The 24,538-nt window shown below is 41.7% G+C and overlaps 1 protein-coding gene across 1 annotated transcript in view; it reads right to left on the bottom strand.

Moving 5' to 3' along the window:
• The window catches only part of syt9b (synaptotagmin IXb), a 118,189-nt gene extending 97,010 nt beyond the window's left edge, over positions 1 to 21,179 (bottom strand). The window contains exon 1 of the mRNA XM_060927071.1: positions 20,965 to 21,179. Within this exon, the coding sequence (XP_060783054.1) occupies positions 20,965 to 21,112 (148 nt within the window). The 5' untranslated portion in view covers positions 21,113 to 21,179. The remainder of the gene's footprint in view (positions 1 to 20,964) is intronic.
• Positions 21,180 to 24,538: the final 3,359 nt, after the last annotated feature.

The raw sequence follows: 24,538 nt of genomic DNA, 5'->3' as shown, positions 1-24,538 counted from the left end.
AGCTGCTGAACAGTTCGGGGTCTCCTTTGTCGTATTTTGTGCTTCATAATGTGCCAAATGTTTTAAACGGGAGATAGGTCTGGACTGCAGGCAGGCCAGTTTAGCACCCGGACTCTTTTACTACAGAGCCATGCAGTTTAAAACAGAATTTAAAACATTGATAAAATATCTTTAATTTCAAGTTGCAATTTATGATCTATGGCCTAGGATGTCTCTGGATGGTTTTCAGAATATCGCGAGGCGACTTGCTACGTGGTGCAGAGGATTCTGGGAAGGGTGAGCAGGGCCCATTTAAAGCACTCTAATTTTCACAATCAAGCGATGTACAACATACTCAGAGCAGCCTGGGGAGCAGTAGGGGGTTAGGTGCCTTGCTCAAGGGCACTTCAGCCATCCCTGCTGGTCCAGGGAATTGAACCAGCAACCTTCTGGTCCCAAAGCTGCTTCTCTAACCATTAGACCATGAATAAGTAAGGAATAAAACACTTGGAGGTATGCTGTTATGGGAAAATAATCAACAGTGGGTTGATATGATGTGGTGTGATGCGGCCAGATGCGATGCGGAGTTACTCTGACAACACCCTGAAGTTGATTATTTTCCAATAACAGCAGGACATACAGTGTTTTATTCCTCTAATACCACAGCAATTTTGTCAACACGATCAATTGTTTATTTATTCTAACACACTGTACATTTTATCCGCTTATAGTTACATTTAATGTGGAAAGTCTGTTAGACTTTCAGTTTACAGTACCAGTCAAAAGTTTGTACCCCCCACTCTACTCATTCATAGGGTGGGGTTTTTTTTTTCTATTTTGAGTTTTCTACATTGTAGAACAATACAGAAGACATCAACACTATGAAATAACATCTGGAATTTAAAAAAAAAAGTTAAATATACAAAATGTGTTTACCTTGATGATGCTTTGCAAACTATTGGCATTATCTTAACCAGCTTCATGAGGTAGTCACCTGGAATGCTTTTCAATTAACAGGTGTGTCTCATCAAAAGTTAATCATTGGACAAGTTTCTTGCCTTCTTAATGCATTTGAGATCAAAACAGTAAATAGCAAATAATAAAAATACTAAATAAATAAATAGCCCTATTTGACAACTGTAGTAATCCATATTATGTCAAGAACCGCTCAACTAAGTAAAGAGAAACGATATCTATCATTACTTTAAGACATGAAATGTCTTTTAATTAATAAAAATAAAGGGAAAAAAAACACTAAATTAGAAAATGTGTCCAAACATTTGCCTGGTCCTGTACATTAACACATATTGGAGCAGTTATAAACAGTCATTTACTAGGCATATCAGGTGAAAATTCAAATTCAATCCAAATTGCTTGAAACTGCTCTCAGTGAATTCAGAATTGAATGCAGAACAAGATACTTTTTACAGAATTAAAATACGTTTATCCGTTCTTGAGATATTACAAATCAAAGATTGAAGAAACGGCTTAATATTTATGCCCAGGTCAGATGGAAGGCTGCAACTAGTTTTCAACTACTTGCGTCTACCTGCGATGACAAAATCGCAGGTAGACGCAAGACTGGTGTTGCGTCGACGCACGACGACGCAGATAATGACAGAGTGTTGCAGAGGGTCTTTAGTAGAGGCAGGTGGACGCAAGTGGATCACGATCTGTTCGCATTTCAGCTGCGATTCGCTTCCAATCGGTGCAAATAGCAGGTTGACGCATGTAGAAGGCAGGCCTTAATCCGGATGGCGGAGGAGTAGAGGGGAGGAGCCAATGGGAGAAATACAGGAACGGGTAATTAGGGAAAAATGGAGGTTAGAGATCAGCTGCCAAACAAGTGCAAAAGGAAAGAAGCATAATCGAGTCCAGAAACGCAGCCCCGTAATGGGAAAGAGCTCTCAGTTCAAAGAACACAGTTCAGAAGTTCAAAGTGCTTGAAAACAACGTGCTCACAGTCCCAATAAAAGATATCCACAGAAGAGCGAAATACTCCACAGCACACAGCAAAGTAACAAAATAATAAAATACAAAAACCAGGGAGGAAAAAAGGGCAAAAAACCATATCCTGAGGTGAAGACAATCCCGCACTGAATGAATATCCGAGCGGTATAATATAGAGTCGTGGATGAGCTGATGAGAGACAGGTGTGTTGGCTGCAGCACGGGGAAAGCTCAGGGAAAACCAGGGAAAGGGATGAAAGATCGGATAAGGACCTAGATGTTCCTGGCTGGCTCGTGACAAGATTCAGCTTAAAAACTCTGCGTCTTGTAATACGTCTGACCACAATGAAAGATTTGACGCAAAACTCCGGCATCCACCTGCGGTCAGTCGCCACCTGACCGATCGCAGGCCGCAGCATGCGTCTTTCTGCCATCTGACCTGGGCATTAAAAAACTGCCGTAATATTCTATAGGAGGATCACATGGTCTGAAATGGGCCTCATTAACTACTGAGAGCAAATGTTTTTTCTTCTTCATAACTTTTCTCTTTTTTAAGATATTTACATGGAAATTGGCAGGCACACAGATAATACAAAGTTTGAAAAATTAGTAAAAACAATTATGCAAATTAGTATTTAATTAGTATCAATTATGCTAACTGGGTTAAAAGAAACATTAAAGTAGTACACTCAATAAAAAAGTAATAAAAGATTAGTTCTAATACGCATTTTGTGCTCTGTAGGGCTTTGTATTTCGCAAAAGTAGGGCCTACTAGTGTTTATATGAAAGGATATAAATGATAATATTCACAGCTTTCAAAGTGAACCTCGAAAAAAAACCCCATGTGATCCACATTCAATAAACAATTCACATTAACTGAATTGAAATTGGCACATTTTTGACATTTTTTTTTTAAATCTCATTCCGATCACTAAGATCTCAATATTTTTCATCAAAACAACTCCAGTTATATTCTGAAATATTTAATTACATGAATCAGTTTGATTTGAAAAAATAAGTAGGTAAAGCTATGAAAACTCACTTCAAAGTCTCCTGTGAATCACAACATCAACACTAGCAGACGAAAACTTTTGCTGAGTCCTTCATCAGAACGAGATAACATCCATGAGAACGAGAGAACATCCCTATAAAAGTTATCTGATTGATATTGATGAGTAATCCAGTCAGAAACCGATCAGAAGAGAGAGAGAGAGAGAGCGCCTGACTGCTTTCCCGTGACTCAAAAAGAAAAGCACCAGCAGTTTCCCGACGTCCCACGAGCAGAGTTTTTACTCTGGTGCACCAAATTCAATCTGCCGTTCCTCCCAAAGTACAGTACTGAACAGATCTTAACCAGATACATTTCTTTGGAAAGCAGAGATTATAAACTTTTTAATGATAGTATTCACGATAGAAAATGTTCAAGAGTTAAAGGAAAACTGACGTCCAATTTTTTATTATCAAAATTCTATTTATCTCATTTTATTAAATATAGGAATGCATGTTTGATCGCTATTTTGTCGCTGCTATAGCAAGTTATGAGTGTTTGAAATATGCTCTGTAATATATCAGTCCGTATGTCAAAGCAATGGCCATAAACCAGATTCGTTGAGACCTGTGCGAGACATCGTAGGACGGAAGTAAAACGTACAGCGGAAATCAAAGTGAACAACATCTGCCAACGTTGTCAAAAGACGCGTGCGCCTTCTTTTGAATGCTGATGTAATCCAGCGGGAAGTTTTGTTTGTTTTGATAGCAGTCAGGAAAGTCTGAAAAAAGTAGGCAGTAATCGTCATTTAAACTCGTTTTTGTGCAATATTTCCCGTGTCTGAAATCACTCACTCGTTCACTACTCCCTATATAGGGAATTACTATATAGAGGACTATATAGTGAGCTCATTGGTAAAATGAAAAAACGCTTTCGGACACTACTGGTATTTACGTCAATACTATCGCACAATTAAAACGTGCCAGATCAGTCGGCTGGTGGGTTTTCAAAATAATAAATACATGCATGCATTTTTGTAATAAATTCATATGATACTGAGCGTATAATTTCCCACATTAATCAATACAAAGTACCTGCAGCTTTCAGTTCTTTTAAATCAAGGCTGAATACTTTCTTCTTTGCCACTGCCTTTTATTAAATCAAATTTGAGACTTTTAATTTGATTTCTTTCAGCGTGACCGCAATGCATGATGGGATATACTGCTTTGGTTAGTGACCATCGTTGTACACTTTTCGTGATGCATTGTGGGATACTTTGAGTGCACGATACAGGGTGTAAATAATCCTCACGAAGGTTTTGAACAGGACTACAAAATGGTGTCCTCACTATATACAGTGGTGCTTGAAAGTTTGTGAACCCTTTAGAATTTTCTATATTTCTGCATAAATATGACCTAAAACATCATCAGATTTTCACACAAGTCCTAAAAGTAGATAAAGAGGACCCAGTTAAACAAATGAGACAAAAATATTATACTTGGTCATTTATTTATTGAGGAAAATGATCCAATATTACATATCTGTGAGTGGCAAAAGTATGTGAACCTCTAAGGTTAGCAGTTAATTTGAAGGTGAAATTAGAGTCAGGTGTTTTCAATCAATGGGATGACAATCAGGTGTGAGTGGGCACTCTGTTTTATTTCAAGAACAGGGATCTATCAAAGTCTGAGCTTCACAACACATGTTTGTGGAAGTGTATCATGGCACGAACAAAGGAGATTTCTGAGGACCTCAGAAAAAGCGTTGTTGATGCTCATCAGGCTGGAAAAGGTTACAAAACCATCTCTAAAGAGTTTGGACTCCACCAATCCACAGTCAGACAGATTGTGTACAAATGGAGGAAATTCAAGGCCATCGTTACCCTCCCTAGGAGTGGTCGACCAACAAAGATCATTCCAAGAGCAAGGCGTGTCATAGTCGGCGAGGTCACAAAGGACCCCAGGGTAACTTCTAAGCAACTGAAGGCCTCTCTCACATTGGCTAATGTTAATGTTCATGAGTCCACCATCAGGAGAACACTGAGCAACAATGGTGTGCATGGCAGGGTTGCAAGGAGAAAGCCACTGCTCTCCAAAAAGAACATTGCTGCTCGTCTGCAGTCTGCTAAAGATCACGTGGACAAGCCAGAAGGCTATTGGAAAAATGTTTTGTGGATGGATGAGACCAAAATAGAACTTTTTGGTTTAAATGAGAAGCGTTGTGTTTGGAGAAAGGAAAACACTGCATTCCAGCATAAGAACCTTATCCCATCTGTGAAATATGGTGGTGGTAGTATCATGGTTTGGGCCTGTTTTGCTGCATCTGGGCCAGGACGGCTTGCCATCATTGATGGAACAATGAATTCTGAATTATACCAGCAAATTCTAAAGGAAAATGTCAGGACATCTGTCCATGAACTGAATCTCAAGAGAAGGTGGGTCATGCAGCAAGACAACGACCCTAAGCACACAAGTCGTTCTACCAAAGAATGGTTAAAGAAGAATAAAGTTAATGTTTTGGAATGGCCAAGTCAAAGTCCTGACCTTAATCCAATCGAAATGTTGTGGAAGGACCTGAAGCGAACAGTTCATGTGAGGAAACCCACCAACATCCCAGAGTTGAAGCTGTTCTGTATGGAGGAATGGGCTAAAATTCCTCCAAGCCGGTGTGCAGGACTGATCAACAGTTACCGCAAACGTTTAGTTGCAGTTATTGCTGCACAAGGGGGTCACACCAGATACTGAAAGCAAAGGTTCACATACTTTTGCCACTCACAGATATGTAATATTGGATCATTTTCCTCAATAAATAAATGACCAAGTATAATATTTTTGTCTCATTTGTTTAACTGGGTTCTCTTTATCTACTTTCAGGACTTGTGTGAAAATCTGATGATGTTTTAGGTCATATTTATGCAGAAATATAGAAAATTCTAAAGGGTTCACAAACTTTCAAGCACCACTGTAGTGGCCTATATAGTGAGTAGGGAGCGATTTAGGACACAGAGTTCATTTGGAAAACAGCTTTCAAAATGGCGGCACTGACACCTGGCTGACACTTCACGTTTCGAAGTCTCGCACAAGTCTCGTGAAGATCGCGCGGATAAGCGACGCCTGCCGTGGACCAAACGAACTAAATTCAACATGGCTAAAAACCGAATAGGCCGATAAGTATAATATTTAATTGCAATTAGTTGCCAATACGAGTCACGATATAAGGTTACTAAAACCGAAAATGTACCGGTAATTGAATAATATGTTAATTAAGAAATAAAGCAAGTTTAAAAATGACTTCAGTTCTCCTTTCAGCAATAACAGGTTTAGAAACTTAGATGAGGGTCTACATGGACAATTTTCACAGAATGGCCAGCAAGCGTCTGATATGCCTACATTTACCAGACTCATATTTTCCCCTTGTTAAGATAATAAAAGAAGAAACATGGCTTGTAATATGACAGAGAAAAATGACTGACACTGCCGATGTTAATTAAACATCTCCTTACAGAAAACCTCACCATATCAATGATTATACATTTTTAATCAGCATAATAATAGATTAATTTGCCCTGGGGTTGAGCTGTTACAATAGAAACAGCTCTGAAGACCGTCAGAGCTGCTGTTATAGAAAATAAATCAATTGAATATACTCGGGGCGGCCCGGTGGTGTAGTGGTTAGCGCTGTTGCCTCACAGCACGAAGGTCTGGGTTTGAGCCCTGTGGCCGACGAGGGCCTTTCTGTGCGGAGTTTGCATGTTCTCCCCGTGTCCGCGTGGGTTTCCTCCGGGTGCTCCGGTTTCCCCCACAGTCCAAAGACATGCAGGTTAGGTTAACTGGTGACTCTAAATTGACCGTAGGTGTGAATGTGAGTGTGAATGGTTGTCTGTGTCTATGTGTCAGCCCTGTGATGACCTGGCGACTTGTCCAGGGTGTACCCCGCCTTTCGCCCGTAGTCAGCTGGGATAGGCTCCAGCTTGCCTGCGACCCTGTAGAACAGGATAAAGCGGCTAGAGATAATGAGATGAGATGAGATGAATATACTTGTCTTCACCCACAGACCTGCATGAACATATGGTGTTACATTACATAAAATGTTCATTGAGTTCATCCCTCACCATCAGCTGCTGAGAATTTTCCCACCTCTGTCAACTGCTGATCTAAATTTAAATACGTGACGTGAGACATAAAGCGACACACAACACGTACGCTGTATCATAATGTTAATTCAGAGGGATGGAGACAGAGCTTTAACCTCACAGAAGATAAGATTAGATCTCAGAATATGTCGCATCTCAAGCCTTTTTTTTTCATATTAGATACAACCTTCATCGAATATCCAATGCATTATCAGTACTAAAACATAAATCATGTCACGATCTCACTACAGGTTTTGTGATTACAGCATGCAATTTCTGCTGAGCTTCACAAGGATTCATTCACACAATCATTTCTGGGATTAGTTCGTCCCATGTCAGGTTAGCCTCAGCTGCTCGCTTTAATGAAAGTGTAACTCTTCTCAGGGGACGTGAATGACGAGCATGGTTCGATGGTCACTTCCCTGAGACGTGCAGCGTTCTCTCTAATGACAACATGAAGACACGATACACTGTACAATAATAAAAAATAAAAGAATAAACCTGGCACTGGTTGCTTTGTTTTCGATGAGAAAACAAGGATGAATGGGAAGAGCTGGGCTTTGGGACCCAATGGAGAATGGGTTATTGTGAAAATATGAACAATACTATAGAAATAATGCCAAGTGTGATGCACAAGAGAGAAGAGGGATACAATACGACAGCAAAACGCAAACAGGTCATATCCGTTGGATATACTACAGAGTAGAGCCCTGCACTCCCGCAGGAGTCCCGCAGGACTCGCCGCAAAGCAGTGCGGCGCGGGACAAATTTTGAAAGCTCATTGCGGGCGTGACCGGAAGTGCACATATGCGGCGCGGGCAGGAGTGGTGATAAGCTACAATCCCGCTAACTAAAAATGTGTTTGAAATAAAATTTATAAATTATTAATTTATGTCTATCATATATAATTTGTGCTGGATATTTTATTTGGCATTAATAAAAGCATTTTAAGATTCCTAAATTTGCAGAGAGAGTCAGATTACCAGATTGAGTGAGAAATGGCATCTTAATGACTCGCAGTTCATACCCAGCTAGCAATAGAACCATGAGTGAAGTGATTTACTGCTTGCGTTAGTCTACAACTTTAATCAGAGAGACAGGTTACACAGTGACGGTAGGCTTGACTCAGTGCTATCCCAGAAATCCTTCCTGTAATATGCAAATGTGGCTGTCCAATCAGAGGCGGCCAAATTTGCATATTACAGGAAGGATTTCTGGGATAGCATTGAGTCAAGCCTACCGTCACTGTGTAACCTGTCTCTCTGATTAAAGTTGTAGACTAACGCAAGAAGTAAACCAATTCACTCCTCTTACTAGCTCTGCTTTGCAATAAAAAAAAAATTTAAAAAAAAAACACACTATTGGTACAAAGCAGGCCCATTCACTTTTTTATGCTGATCAGAGAATTACAATGGTTTCTCATGTGATAAAAATGTGTGATTCGTGATTAAATATTTTAATCGCTTGACAGTACTAATTATTATTATTAGAGACACTACATGCTGAATTCAGAAACAAGGTAAATAATAACAAACATGAGCTGTAGATATTTATGCTCAAATCCACTCAAAGTAGGGGGCGGGGCACCATCACGCTGTGTCAAGACAAGAACTTTCCTGAGAAATAACGCGAACGTCTGCATCATGCGGGAGGGATTTGCGGGCAGGAGCGGGACAAAATATGGCAGGCGCGGGCGGGAGCGGGACTGAAAATCATAATTTTTTTGTGGGTGCAGGCGGGAGCGGGACTGAAAATCATAATTCTTTGTGGGCGGGGGCCTGAAAATCATAATTCTTTGCGGGCGCGGGTGGGAGCGGGACTGCACAATGCAGGCGTGGGCGGGAGCGGGACTGAAAAATCCGACCCGCGCAGACCTCTACTACAGAGTTGCTTTTTTTCCAAATAATGGGCTTCGTTTAGTAAAAAGTGCGTATACATTGTCACCAGACAATTTTATAGTTGAAGTTTCGTTAACGCTAATTTTCTTCCTAATTATTGAAGTACTGTATGTTGATAAACACCACTCAGTCATAAACTGAACCATGCATTCAGGGTACAGATGATTTATATTTGGTGACACGAGGAAAAAAAGTTCACAGAGAGCTGAAGATGACAAAATGATGAAAAACAATGAAAGAGCACTTCCAAGCTTTTTTTGTTCGACTTCAACAGCTTCACATAAAGGCAGCACTGTCAAATCGTGAGGTTGGAGTCTTGTTCTCGGACTCGACTCGGATCAATAGTGGACTCAACTCGGACTCGACTCAAAATTTTCTATAATGACTTGGATTTGAACACTGGGGACTCGAGACTGGACTCGGACTCGAGGTTTAGTCAGTGCGTTTACATGCACATAGAGAAAATCAAATTTCTGCCATAGCTCGACTGAAATCGAAGTTCTAAATGCCATGGAAACACCTTAGCTCAGCTGAAATCGAACCGAACTGGATTTCTCGTAATTGAGCTACGCGACCTAGATTATGCGATTGTAGCCGAGCTACTTAGTGCATGTAAACCCTATCGAGCTACGTAGTCGAGCTACTTACTTCAGCACTGCCCCTTCCGGAAGTGACGAGTGACGAGACCACAAGCGGGAAACACAACAGCCTCGGTCGGCATGACAACAGTAGTAGAAACGTGCACTTCTGGAGCAATGAGGAGATAGAGTTCATGCTCATTCAGCTTAAGGAGTTGAATATATATATATATATATATATATATATATATATATATATATATGTTGCTGTCCTCGTCGTCGTTCTTCTTGTGAACACAGAACTGATAACTTTGTTTATACTCTTGAATAGCTCTTCTTCATGACGACAACCGGAAGTGTACCAACACGATGGGGCGTGTAGCGCCACCTGTGGCTCGGGTGCACAATGTACCTCACACAATAGCTCGATTTCCTTGTGTGCATGTAGGATTGGATTTCTCTGGCACCCCTGCTGGGACCCTTAGCTCGATTACCGACAGTAGCTCGATTTGGATGTGCATGTAAACGCACTGAGTGACTCGACTACAGCACTGGTGGTTTATATCTGGTAAGAGTCCATTGCTAATTAAAGCTGTGTTTTCTGCTGATTAAATTGAACTTTTGAGCGGTGTTTCTTGAGATCATTGACAATGGTTTCCACAAGCATGAACAAGCACCCTGTCATCTTTTAATTGTTTGGTGAGAAGATTGCCAACCCATCCAGACACCAAGAAATTGTAGGTATCTAGGCTGTTACAAGCCTTCGTTTGTGCATTGCTGGTCCATGAGGTTTTACAATGAGATAGTTCACGCTGATATCAGGGTAGTCAATCGCTGGTAATGATGCTGAATCCTCTGTATAATTGGACGGCTTTAACATATACGGGTCAAAGCCACAAATTTTAACGTTTTCTCTGAATCTTGACTTGGCAGAGAGAGGACTTCGGAGAATCAAAGTATTTCAAAAAAGTCAGAGATGCATCACAGCTGTTATTTTAGCCACATTCACTGGATATGAGCAATCGTGCATTCTGATTGGCTACTCTACTACTAGGATATCAGCTCATATACCATGAGTAGAGAAAAACAAAATGGCGGAGCCTGTTGCTGAACCAACCGAGGGCGAAATAAAAACTCTACTCGAAAACAAAACCCACAAAAATAATTAAAAAAAGCAACAAAATCTGGAAGGAAAGTATTTGATGGTAAGAACATTTTCTTTGTTACATTTTTCAAGAATTATTATTATTATTATTATTATTAACATTTTTCACAAATTGCTCCTGTCATTTCACTGGTTTGTTTACATTCTTCATCTTAAAGCATTAAAATTTGTTGAATTTTTTTAGACTGGTTCAAAAGCTCAAAGAAGTTTGAAAATTACAGAACTGAAATGTTCAAGGAAAAATTAAATAAATGTCTAAAGCTGTTCTCTACCTCGGCACGACAGCAAGATGGCACTTTGTACAAAAAAACAACACTTAAGTCAATCCGTGCAGTTATCGATAGGTTTTTAAGAAGTCCGACTAAACGGAAATGACTTTGTTGGACATTTTTTATAAAAGTTTTTATGTATCGAATTTGCAAAAAATAAAAATGCTCTGTTTATTAAAATCCAGTGAATGTAGATAGAATAAAACAGTTATTCTTCTCAATCTCGTCGTGCATGACTTATAGCCAACTCGGTGCTACGCGACTTCTCGGCTATCAGCTCATGTACAACTCGATTTCGTGGAATAGCTGTTAATTGTTCGCACGAGACTGCATTTTGGATTTGTATATCTTCCAACATGGTGGTGGATGCATACGTTACACTATTTTGTCACATGGTTGCACACGAAGAATACACTCTGGACCCTGTGTCAGACGTTACCAAGCCTTGTGTTTTGTATAGCTTTCCTGCCCTGTGTCCAAAATTGCTCACTCATTCACTTCTCCCTATATAGGGAATTACTATATACAGACTATATAATGAGCTCACTGGTAAAAGGAGAAAAAAAAAACACTTTCGGACACTAGTCTGTCACGCTGGTATTTACGCCATTACTGTCGCACAATTAAAATGTGCCAGATCAGTCGGCTGGTGGGTTTTCAAAATAATAAATACATGCATGTATTTTTGTGATAAATACATTGTGAGCATATTTCCCACATTAATAAATACAAAGTACCTGCACCTTTCAGTTTTTTTTAAATCAAGACTGAATACTTTCTTCTTTGCCGCTGCCTTTCATTAAATCAAATTTGAGACTTTTAATTTGATTTCGTTCAGCGCGACTGCAATGCATGATGGGATATATTACTTTGGTTAGTGACCATCGGTTGTACACTACTTTTCATGATGCATTGTGGGATACTTTGAGTGCACTATATAGGGTTAAATACAACCCCGATTCCAAAAAAGTTGGGACAAAGTACAAATTGTAAATAAAAATGGAATGCAATAATTTACAAATCTCAAAAACTAATACTGTATTCACAATAGAACATAGACAACATATCAAATGTCGAAAGTGAGACATTTTGAAATTTCATGCCAAATATTGGCTCATTTGAAATTTCATGACAGCAATACATCTCAAAAAAGTTGAGACAGGGGCAATAATGCCGCTTTTCCACTACAAACGCGGCTGAGCCGTGCCGTGCTGAGTCTAGCTGAGCGGGGCTGTTGGAGTTGCATTTCGACTACAACCGCGCTGAACCGTGCTGGCTGGAAGTGGGTGGACACATTGGGTGGAGTTAGCGAAAGTGGGTGGACGTCACGTGATGTCGTTAAGCAGCGCAAACAGTGACATCAGTGAGCTTTTAAGCGGTAGTCTCACGACCCGAATAGTAAACAATAAACATGGAGGACATGGAGTCGTTAGTGTTGCTGGTCTTGGTGCTGTGGCTTGTTGTCACCGACAACGCCAACAGATACTGGCAAGAGTGTACAGATGAGGCGAGGCGCATAAGGCTTCAGAAATTCTCGTAATTTGTAATTCTTCTTCCGGGTTTACGGTGTTTACAGATCCCAGCATGCTCGCGGGGCATGTGTGGGCATGTGAGGACACTCCTTCTCACCAATCAGTGCACAGGGGAGTGTCTGCTCACGCCCCCAGCCTCACTCGGCTCGCTTCAGCCCCACTCCAAAATGGTGCGAGTTTTGGGGGCTAAGCAGGGCTGAAGCGAGCCGAGTCGTGCTGTTTTTTGGTAGTTGAAACGCGAGCCGTGTCAGGCTGAAGTGAGCTGAAGCGAGCTGAAGTGAGCTGAAAAAGGGTAGTGGAAAAGGGCCATTAGAGGCTGGAAAAGTTAAAGGTACAAAAAAGGAACAGCTGGAGGACCAAATTGCAACTCATTAGGTCAATTGGCAATAGGTCATTAACATGACTGGGTATAAAAAGAGCATCTTGGAGTGGCAGCAGCTCTCAGAAGTAAAGATGGGAAGAGGATCACCAATCCCCCTAATTCTGCGCCGACAAATAGCGGAGCTACAGTGGTGCTTGAAAGTTTGTGAACCCCTTAGAATTTTCTATATTTCTGCATAAATATGACCTAAAACATCATCAGATTTTCACACAAGTTCTAAAAGTAGATAAAGAGAACCCAGTTAAACAAATGAGACAAAAATATTATACTTGGTCATTTATTTATTGAGGAAAATGATCCAATGTTACATATCTGTGAGTGGCAAAAGTATGTGAACCTCTAGGATTAGCAGTTAATTTGAAGGTGAAATTAGAGTCAGGTGTTTTCAATCAATGGGATGACAATCAGGTGTGAGTGGGCACCCTGTTTTATTTAAAGAACAGGGATCTATCAAAGTCTGATCTTCACAACACATGTTTGTGGAAGTGTATCATGACACAAACAAAGGAGATTTCTGAGGACCTCAGAAAAAGCGTTGTTGATGCTTATCAGGCTGGAAAAGGTTAAACAACCATCTCAAAAGAGTTTGGACTCCACCAATCCACAGTCAGACAGATTGCGTACAAATGGAGGAAATTCAAGACCATTTTTACCCTCCCCAGGGGTGGTCGACCAACAAAGATCACTCCAAGAGCAAGGCGTGTAATAGTCAGCGAGGTCACAAAGGACCCCAGGGTAACTTCTAAGCAACTGAAGGCCTCTCTCACATTGGCTAATGTTAATGTTCATGAGTCCACCATCAGGAGAACACTGAACAACAATGGTGTGCATGGCAGGGTAGCAAGGAGAAAGCCACTGCTCTCCAAAAAGAACATTGCTGCTCATCTGCAGTTTGCTAAAGATCACGTGGACAAGGCAGAAGGCTATTGGAAAAATGTTTTGTGGATGGATGAGACCAGAATAGAACTTTTTGGTTTAAATGGGAAGCGTTACATTTGGAGAAAGGAAAACACTGCATTCCAGCATAAGAACCTTATCCCATCTGTGAAACATGGTGGTGGTAGTATCATGGTTTGGGCCTGTTTTGCTGCATCTGGGCCAGGAGGACTTGTCATCATTGATGGAACAATGAATTCTGAATTATACCAGCGACTTCTAAAGGAAAATGTCAGGACATCTGTCCATGAACTGAATCTCAAGAGAAGGTGGTTCATGCAACAAGACAACGACCCTAAGCACACAAGTCTTTCTACCAAAGAATGGTTCAAGAAGAATAAAGTTAATGTTTTGGAATGGCCAAGTCAAAGTCTTGACCTTAATCCAATCTAAATGTTGTGGAAGGACCTGAAGTGAGCAGTTCATGTGAGGAAACGCACCAACATCTCAGAGTTGAAGCTGTTCTGTACAGAGGAATGGGCTAAAATTCCTCCAAGCTGGTGTGCAGGACTGATCAACAGTTACTGTAAACGTTTACTTGCAGTTATTGCTGCATAAGGGGGTCACACCAGATACTGAAAGCAAAGGTTCACATACTTTTGCCGCTCACAGATAGGTAATATTGGATCATTTTCCTCAATAAATAAATGACCAAGTATAATATTTTTGTCTCATTTGTTTAATTGGGTTCTCTTTATCTACTTTTAGAACTTGTGTGAAAATCTGATGATGTTTTAGGTCATATTTCTACAGAAATATAGAAAATTCTACAGGGTTCACAAACATTCAAGCACCACTGTATATCAGAAAGGAGTTCGACAATGTAAAATTGCAAAGAGTTTGAACATATCATCATCTACAGTGCATAATATCATCAAAAGATTCAGAGAATCTGGAAGAATCTCTGTGTGTCAGGGTCAAGGCCAGAAAACCATACTGGGTGCCCGTGATCTTCGGGCCCTTAGACGGCACTGCATCACATACAGGCGTGCTTCTGTATTGGAAATCACAAAATGGGCTCAGGAATATTTCCAGAGAACATTATCTGTGAACACAATTCACTGTGCCATCTGCCGTTGCCAGCTAAAACTCTATAGTTCAAAGAAGAAGCCATATCTAAACAGGATCCAGAAGCGCAGACGTCTTCTCTGGGCCAAGGCTCATTTAAAATGGACTGTGGCAAAGTGGAAAACTGTTCTGTGGTCAGACAAATCAAAATTTGAAGTTCTTTATGGAAATCAGGGACGCCGTGTCATTCGGACTAAAGAGGAGAAGAACGACCCAAGTTGTTATCAGCGCTCAGTTCAGAAGCCTGCATCTCTGATGGTATGGGGTTGCATTAGTGCGTGTGGCATGGGCAGCTTACACATCTGGAAAGACACCATCAATGCTGAAAGGTATATCCAGGTTCTAGAGCAACATATGCTCCCATCCAGACAACGTCTCTTTCAGGGAAGACCTTGCATTTTCCAACATGACAATGCCAAACCACATACTGCATCAATTACAGCATCATGGCTGCATAGAAGAAGGGTCCGGGTACTGAACTGGCCAGCCTGCAGTCCAGATCTTTCACCCATAGAAAACATTTGGCGCATCATAAAACGGAAGATATGACAAAAAAGACCCAAGACAGTTGAGCAACTAGAATCCTACATTAGACAAGAATGGGTTAACATTCCTATCCCTAAACTTGAGCAACTTGTCTCCTCAGTCCCCAGACGTTTACAGACTATTGTAAAGAGAAAAGGGGATGTCTCACAGTGGTAAACATGGCCTTGTCCCAACTTTTTTGAGATGTGTTCTTGTCATGAACAGTGGCGTGCACAGATAGACACGAGGTGGTGCTCAAGCACCTGCCCCTCTGCCCTCTGTCCAAAAATGTGCCCTTTTGAATTTTTTTTTTTACAGTTTACTGAGGCCAATGTCGACATGATCTTTTAGAAAAGCCGCGGCATTAAAAGCGTGTGAAAATAATGTCCCGATGTGTGCTCCCTCCGCACACACACCGGACCTCTGTCTCTCTTGCTCTGTCACGTGAACAAGTGTGCAGTGCATTCAATGAGAGGTTGCAGCAGCATAGCGTCCTGGAAGCCACGGCCTTGTCGTAGCGCAGACAACACATCGGGCAGTCAGTCAGCTCTTCCCCTGCCCCACCAGCCAGGTAACGCATGAATCGAGTGAAAATGTATTGTTTGCCCTCTAAGCCCAAGCTGTAATTATTTTGTCGTGAAGTAGCCTGTTGCATACAGAAACAACTGCACATAAGTATTATATTTTTTGCTAGACCATTTTCAGATTTAGGAAAACAAAAATTTCTTTTTCTATTTTGTTCAACTAGAGATTCCTGGCAAAGTCAAAAAGCCTTGATGTAATAAATTAACATTAAGTGGTTGTTTTACACCTTTAAAAACTAAAACGGGTCAGTGGCGACCCGAACACAAGAGGAGGGTTAAATCTCAGACTTTTATAATAAGGTGTTCCACATGCGCAAAAAAGTGCCCTATTTTCCCCCCAGAGCAAATGTCTGTGCACGCCACTGGTCATGAAATTTAAAATCACCTGATTTTTCTCTTTAAATGATACATTTTCTCAGTTTAAACATTTGATATGTCATCTATGTTCTATTCTGAATAAAATATGGAATTTTGAAGCTTCCACATCATTGCATTCCGTTTTTATTTACAATTTGTACTTTGTCCCAACTTTTTTGGAATCAGGGTTGTAATCCTCACTAAGGTTTTGGACAGCACTAAAAAATGGCACCCTTACTATATAGTGCCCTATATAGTGAATAGGGAGTGATTTCGGACACAGGGCTGGTTTTGACCTCGTTTGTGTTTTGGGATTTTGCCCTTCGTCTTTCCCTCCGATATTCTGCCTGTGCCTCGCTTGACCATTGCTTGTTTCATGACCCTCACATTATCTGATGTTTTGGAACTGTTTGCTAGCGTGCCTTTTAATCAACTCTTTCAGCACTTCCATCTATCTCTTGTCCAATTACATGACATGAAGCTCATGGAGCAACATTTTACAAATTAAAAAAAAAAAGTTGACAATTACTTTCTGAAGGTGACTTAATCTAATCGGGGTAACGATTTCTCTGGATCAAAATGAATAAAGAGTAATGAGCGCTCCCCATATCTGAGCCAGTAACAGACCATCACATCTGCACGTTTCTTCTCTGTCACAAACCATTCAATCGAACACCATCATTGATCAAAACTGATTTGATAATGCATGTTTGTTTTTAGCACAAAGAAACATCTGGTGTCCTCTTGCTGCATCCTCAGAGTGTAATACTGTTTATCCTGCACAAATCCATCTCTAAAATCGATTCATAAAAGATGTTGACCTTTTAATGGCATGAATCAGGAGTGGTTTAACTGCTGAAGATTTTCTGCTAAAGTTCAAGTAACAATCGTCAGGGTCCGGGATAGAGATTGTTGGTGATCTGCTGAGATTTCTGACATGATAGTGATATTTAGCCACATTTAGCAGCTCTCATTCAGAATGCTTTACACGGCACAGCGAAACGATAATGATCATGTGAACTGTGGGTAGTAAAAGACAGCAACTGGACTTGCTTGAAGAGCTAGCAAGTCCAGTTGCTCTCTTTTACCACCCACAGTTTACTATGACCTGGATGACTGAGAATCTTCACAGACAAGATCATGTGAACGATAACACATGAAAAGATAATTAACAATTTTTCCACAAAATCGAGTCGTACATGAGCTGATAGCTGTAAGCCAAGTACGATGAGATTGAATGGAATAACTGTTTTATTCTATCCATGTTCACTGGATTTTGAGAAACAGAGTATTTTTATTTTTTATTTTTTCCAAATTCGATAAATTAAAACTTTATACAAAACATCTGACAAAATCATTTCTGCTTAGAATGTAAACAAACCAGTGAAATGACAAAAGCAAATTTGGGAAAAATGCTGTAATAATAATTCTTGAAAAAAAAAGGATATGTTCTTACCCTCAAATACTTTCATTCCATATTTTGTTGCTTTTTTGTTTTCAAGTAGTTTTTATTTCATCCTCGGTTGATTCAGCAACACACTCTGGCATTTTGTTTTTCTCTACTCACAGTATATGAGCTGATATCCTAGTAGTAGAGGAGCCAATCAGAGCGCACGATTGCTCATATCCAATGAACGGGGACAGAATAATTTTGTATATCTGAAAAAATCTGAGCTAAAGGATCGAGGATCTCAGGATCGAGTTGAATGAATTTAAGGCAATGAATTCTCCTCAAATCTGGCCTGAGTTTCCCAAAAGCATCGCAGCACAAAGATCATCGTTAAATGGTAGAGCGAGCAGCACAATGAACGCTCTCTCTCCCAGTTAAGATGCTCTTAGTGTTAAGAGGGTTTTGGGAAACCCACCTCTGACCTATTGATAAACCTCTGCTCTTTTGCCATCGCATTTTAGAGCAATCATACTTAAAGGGGAACTGAAGTCATTTTTAAACTTGCTTTATTTCTTAATTAACGTGTTATTCACTTACGTTTTTGGTTTTAGTAACCTTATATCATGACTTGTATTGGAATATTATATTACACTTATCACCCTTTTCGGTTTTTAGCCATGTTGAATGTAGTTTGTTTGGTCCATGCCAGGCGTTGCTTATCCACGTGATCTTCACGAGACTTGTGCGAGACTTCAAACGTGACGTGTCAGTGCCGCCATTTTGAAAACTGTTTACACAGCGGCCAGATCACCATATCATTCCAATTTAGATTAATTTTGAGATTTGCCAGCTCCATCAGTGATGGAGATTATTCCATACGACTTCGAAACAATGTGGAGTAGAGAAGCGTTGGAAAGACGACAGGATAAGGACGAGTCCATCGTGCTGGTATTTACGTCATTACTGTCGCACAATTAAAACATGCCAGATCAGGCGGCTAGTGGGTTTTCAAAATAATAAATACATGCATGTGTTTTTGTGATAAATACATATATTGTACTGAGCGCATTTCCCACATAATCCTCACTAAGGTTTCGGACAGCGCTACAAAATGGTGTCCCCACTATATAGTGCCTTATATAGTGAGTAAGGAGCAATTTCGGATACAGGGAAAACTTCCGGCTTGATTACGTCAGCATTCGAAAGAGGGCGCGCACGTCTTTTGACAACGTTGGCAGATGTCGGTCACTTTGATTTCCACTGTACGTTTTACTTCCGTCCTACGATGTCTCGCACAGGTCTCAACGAATCTCGTTTACGGCCATTGCTTTGACATATGGACTGATGACATAGCATATTTCAAACACTCATAACTTGCTATAGCAGTGACAAAATAGCTATCAAAATGCATTCCTACATTTTATAAAATGAGATAAATAGAATTTTAATAATAAAAAATTTGCCTTCAGTTCCCCTTTATGCATGACCATGAAGGAAAATATATACAACTGTTCAACTGAAATGGAGTTTGATTCCTAAAAAATTGTGGCCAGATTTCCAAGAGAATAAGTGGCATTTCTGGATATTTTCATTTCCCGATGCTGTGAAATGAGCGCAGTGTCCAGGAAAGTTTCCCTTTAGTTTCAAATACACGATATAGAGATCAGTGATTCATTCATTAGTCTTCAGGAAGCGCTTTAACCTGGTCAGGGTCTCGGTGGATGTGGCGCCTATCCTAGGGCATGAGGTGGGGAGAGGGGACACACCCTAAAAATGCCCATCCATCAGTGCCATGGATGCGCGCGCACACACACACACACACACACACACACACACATTCAATTTACACTAGCCGTTCCACTTATGCTAGGATCAGATGACACAAATTCAACCTGATTTTGTCATGGCTGAAAATTTCCAGCATCATTCCCAAATACGAACATTGGGAACCCCAAACAGGCCTTACAGAAAGACATAATCGAAGAACAACAATGTGGCGTCTGGGACATCCTACGACACCCTGACGATAAACGTAAAATCAGAAATTTTAGCATGTTCTCGTCTAGTTTGATTACACGATCCCAGACATTCTTTCTGTATCCAAGATCGACATTTCTTGACCCTCCTTCCTGACGACACTCAAAGACCTGAACAGTGATTGCTCGGGGGCCAAACTTGTCATGTTGCCAGTCTCCTCGCACTATGACTGCCTAATCTGACATGATGACCATCGTGAAAGACCAAAATACAACCATCACACAGTAATCTTGGCAATCCTGACATGTATTTTCTTAAGCAGAAGGAAAGCAGAGAACCCCAAGCAGATTTGAGGAGAACACATGGGACGAAACTCTACACAGAGTGTAACCCGAGCTCAGGATTGAGTCATCATGGACCCTGGAATCACCCACCCATTATGAAGAGATATGCTTGTACTCATACTATTAAAAAAGACAAATTATATACAGTATCATTAACTATTTTTTTTTTCTTGCATAATACTGTTTGCATTAATTATGGATTAGCTACAGGGAGGCTGAAGACGGGAAGCAGGAATAATGTATCCGTAAAGCTGGCAAAAAATCTTTTCAGCCATGATGATGTGATGTTTGAAAGCATATTACGGGGAGTTAAAGGGTGTGGCTTTCAGACCATTCAGCAAAGTGCATCCTCAGAGTCGCAGACTTTATTATTATTATTATTATTATTATTATTATTATACTTAGCTATACAACCCTGACTAGGGGAGTCTTGTTTTTGAGGGGTGCTTCGTTTCGTCTGTTTTATTTCATGTACTTCTGAAAGGCTTTTGGTGATCTGCAGCACGGTGGCACCTTCCGCAGTCGTGTTTTGGTGTTCTGTTTTATGGCTTTGATGTAAAGCACTTTGGGTACCTTTTGGTTATTGTAAAGGGCTATGTAAATAAAATTTGATTGATTGATTGATTGATTGATTGATTGATTGATTAGCTGAGATAATCAGATCAGATATGGAAACTTAACCAGCATGAGTTTTAGTAGGTATAAATATGTTTGATGTACATCTTGAAGAAATATATCAATGCACTACTTGGGAAGGTTCATGCATCATGCATCAGTGCTGCAACTTAATAAGCAACTCTGGAGACGCGAGCGCACTGGCTGGTGGAAAAGAAAAGAAAGAAAGAAAGAAAGAAAGAAAGAAAGAAAGAAAGAAAGAAAAGTGAAGCCTCCAGGGTGGAGTGGGAACTCACCGGAGTCTGAGTAGTCCGGTCTGCCCAGATCACGGAAGGAGTAGATGAAGTCGGCGCACTTGTCGCTGTGCACTTCTCCACGTGAGCACAGCTCCGAGAGCAGCTCGAGCGCCTTCCCGCACATATCATCCTCCCTTCCCGCAGGCATTTCCCCGCAGCATCCTCGTGAAGCGCGCGCCGCTCCGGCTCAGCCGCGCTCTCATCCAAAACGCGCAACCGGGAGTCGCACGCGGCCGCAGCCGCACTCCTACAGCAGGCGCGCGCTGTCAAACTCGGTCCATCTAAAGCGCATAGCTGGCATTCAGAGAGAGAGAGAGAGAGAGAGAGCAAGCAGTGCTTTATTTGTTTGTTTGTTTGTTTGTTTAAGTGTGGTTTAATTAAGCGCGCGGTGCAATATGCGGGAGCGCACGGGCAATTGGAAAGCACGAAGCGGCGCGCGCGAGCGACCGTGCGTCACTTCTGAACGCATCAAGCCTTGGAGTCCCCAGTTTGTACAGGAGGACCTGAGGCTCCGCCCTCCTCTTCCTCCCCCCGCCTCTTCCTCCTCTTTCTTCCTGTCATTGTTTCATCTGCTGGATTGGAGAATAGACTGGTCTGCAAATAACATCAGCACAACAACAACAATTCATCTTGGGTTCAAGGTTGCCAATTTATCTACTGACATGTTTGGCACGGTGGTGTAGTGGTTAGCGCTGTCGCCTCACAGCAAGAAGGTCCGGGTTCGAGCCCCGTGGCCGGCGAGGGCTTTTCTGTGTGGAGTTTGCATGTTCTCCCCGTGTCCGCGTGGGTTTCCTCCGGTTTCCCCGACAGTCCAAAGACATGCAGGTTAGGTTAACTGGTGACTCTAAATTGACCGTAGGTGTGAATGTGAGTGTGAATGGTTGTCTGTGTCTATGTGTCAGCCCTGTGATGACCTGGCGACTTGTCCAGGGTGTACCCCGCTTTTCGCCCGTAGTCAGCTGGGAAAGGCTCCAGCTTGCCTGCGACCCTGTAGAACAGGATAAAGCGGCTAGAGATAATGAGATGAGATGAGATGTTTTGGGAGGTTAGAGGAAGCCCATGCAGAAAGGCCCCCTTCAGACAAGAGGTTCGAACCCGGAACCTTCTTGCTTTGAGTGAGGTGACCGTGTTAACCATCAGTGTTGTAGTCGAGTCACTGAATCTCGAGTCTCGAGTCCCCAGTGTTCAAATCCGAGCCAAGCCATTAAAAAAAAAAAAAAAGAAACTTGGAGTCAAGTCCACTATTGATCCGAGTCGAGTCGGAGAACAAAACTCCAACCAGACTATTTGACGGTGTCTGTTTTCGCACCATTAACATTAGTTTGTTCCTGAACAGGTGAATGTGCTTCTCTTTATCAGGGAGTGTGAAGTATTCTGTCAGACATGGTTGGGAGACAGATGTAAGTGCAGAAGGTGTGTTTATTGATCCAAGTGAAGACACTTGAACAATCCAGAACGGCAGGCAAAATCATAAAACGGTGAAACAGGCAATAGGTCGAGCGACGCACAAACAGGCTATCATAGACTCGGCAGAATCAAAGACGAGAAACAGGAAATTAGGGATCAGGAAACCAAACAAGGAAATTAGGCTTGGTAATGTATCAGCAATGCAACTCAATACTTCGCAAAGTAAAGAAACCTTTATTTGTCACATGCACACTTCAAGTACAGTGGAATTCATTCTCTGCATTTAACCCATCTGAAGCAGTGAACACACACACGCACACACCCAGAGCAGTGGGCAGCCACACACAGCGCCCGGGTAGCAGTCAGGGGTCAGGTACCTTGCTCAAGGGCACCTCAGTCCAAGGCCGCCCCACATCAACCTAACTGCATGTCTTTGGACTGGGGGGGAAACCAGAGGAAACCCATGCAGACACAGGGAGAACATGCAAACTCCACACAGAAAGGTCCTCACCGGTCACTGGGTTCGAACCCGGAACCTTCTTGCTGTGAGGCGACCGTGCTAACCACTACGCCACCGTGCCGCCCGTGTGTTTTCACAATTTTTATATTGGCGCGCTGATTGTGCCTTTGCAGGTGTGAGTCATTTACGGCGTGACGCGAGAGTCTGCTTGGCACACGCGCTATCCGGAGCACGCCCGAGAGTCTATCTGATCCACACACCAAGGCACACAGGTGTGACGCTCTTGCACGAAATTAGTACAAAGATTAATGTCAATATAAATATCTCATCTCATCTCATTATCTCTAGCCGCTTTATCCTGTTCTACAGAGTCGCAGGCAAGCTGGAGCCTATCCCAGCTGACTACGGGCGAGAGGCGGGGTACACCCTGGACAAGTCGCCAGGTCATCACAGGGCTGACACATAGACAGACAACCATTCACACTCACGGTCAATTTAGAGTCACCAGTTAACCTAACCTGCATGTCTTTGGACTGTCGGGGAAACCGGAGCACCCGGAGGAAACCCACGCGGACACGGGGAGAACATGCAAACTCCGCACAGAAAGGCCTTCGTCAGTCACGGGGCTCGAACCCGGACCTTCTTGCTGTGAGGCGACAGCGCTAACCACTACACCACCGTGCCGCCCCAATATAAATATCTTGTACCAAATTATTATAGCATGTTACAAAAAATAAAGAAAAAATCCAAGTCCTCATCTCCTATTTACAAGTCCGAATGCAGTTAATGCACGAGTCCGAGTCCAAGTTCGAGTCATCATTGCTCAAGTCCAAGTCAAGTCACGATTCCTTAAAATTAGGCACGAGTCCTGGACTCAAGTACTACAAGCCTGCTAACCACTGCAACACCTTGCCACTAATAATAATAATAATAATAATAATAATAATAATAATAATAAACCATTTAAAATAAATCTCCATCAATTATACTGTATGACTTTACACTTTATAAAATGTAGGTAAATCTCAGAGCAAAAATTGCTATTTTTTCTCATAAAATTACACCTATATTCCCAAACTCTTTTTGCCTTTAAAACCGATTTGTATTACTCATGCCTTCTACCCTTCTTGGTGTATAGGTCATCAACAAAGTTTCTCCAGCCGTCTCTGTCCTGTGCTCTTCTCCAGCTGTCTCCAGATCAACCCCAGGTGCTTATTGTCTGCCTCCAGGTCCCATCACTATGTGTTCCCTCTTTCTCTTCTCTTGGGGGTTCCACATGAGGGCTTGCCTTGTGTGTCTTATCCAGAGCAGTTGGTGGGGGACTTGCGAAGAGTGTGCCCAAGCCACTTCTTTTCAGTATCTCGGAATCAGCAGCCATCTGGTTGGTTTTCCTTCACAGTTTGTAGTTGCGGATGGTGTTTGGCCAACGTACTTGAAGTATCCTTCGGAGACAAGTGTTGATGACATTTGCATTAACAGTAGAGATTTGCTTTAGCTTTTTATGGGTGGTGTAGTGGTTAGCACTGTTGCCTCGCAGCAAGAAGGTTCTGGGTTCGAGCCCAGTGGTTGACAGGGGGGCCTTTCTGTGTGGAGTTTGCATGTTCTCCTTGTACCTGTGTAGGTTTCCTCTCACAGTCCAAAGACATGCAGATTAGCTCACCTGTGACCCATAAGTGGTATAGAGAATAAATGAATATTTTATGCAAA

This window comes from Neoarius graeffei, chromosome 8, assembly GCF_027579695.1.
Source record: "Neoarius graeffei isolate fNeoGra1 chromosome 8, fNeoGra1.pri, whole genome shotgun sequence".
Lineage (NCBI taxonomy): Eukaryota > Metazoa > Chordata > Actinopteri > Siluriformes > Ariidae > Neoarius > Neoarius graeffei.
This window is presented reverse-complemented; position numbering and strand designations above follow the sequence as displayed.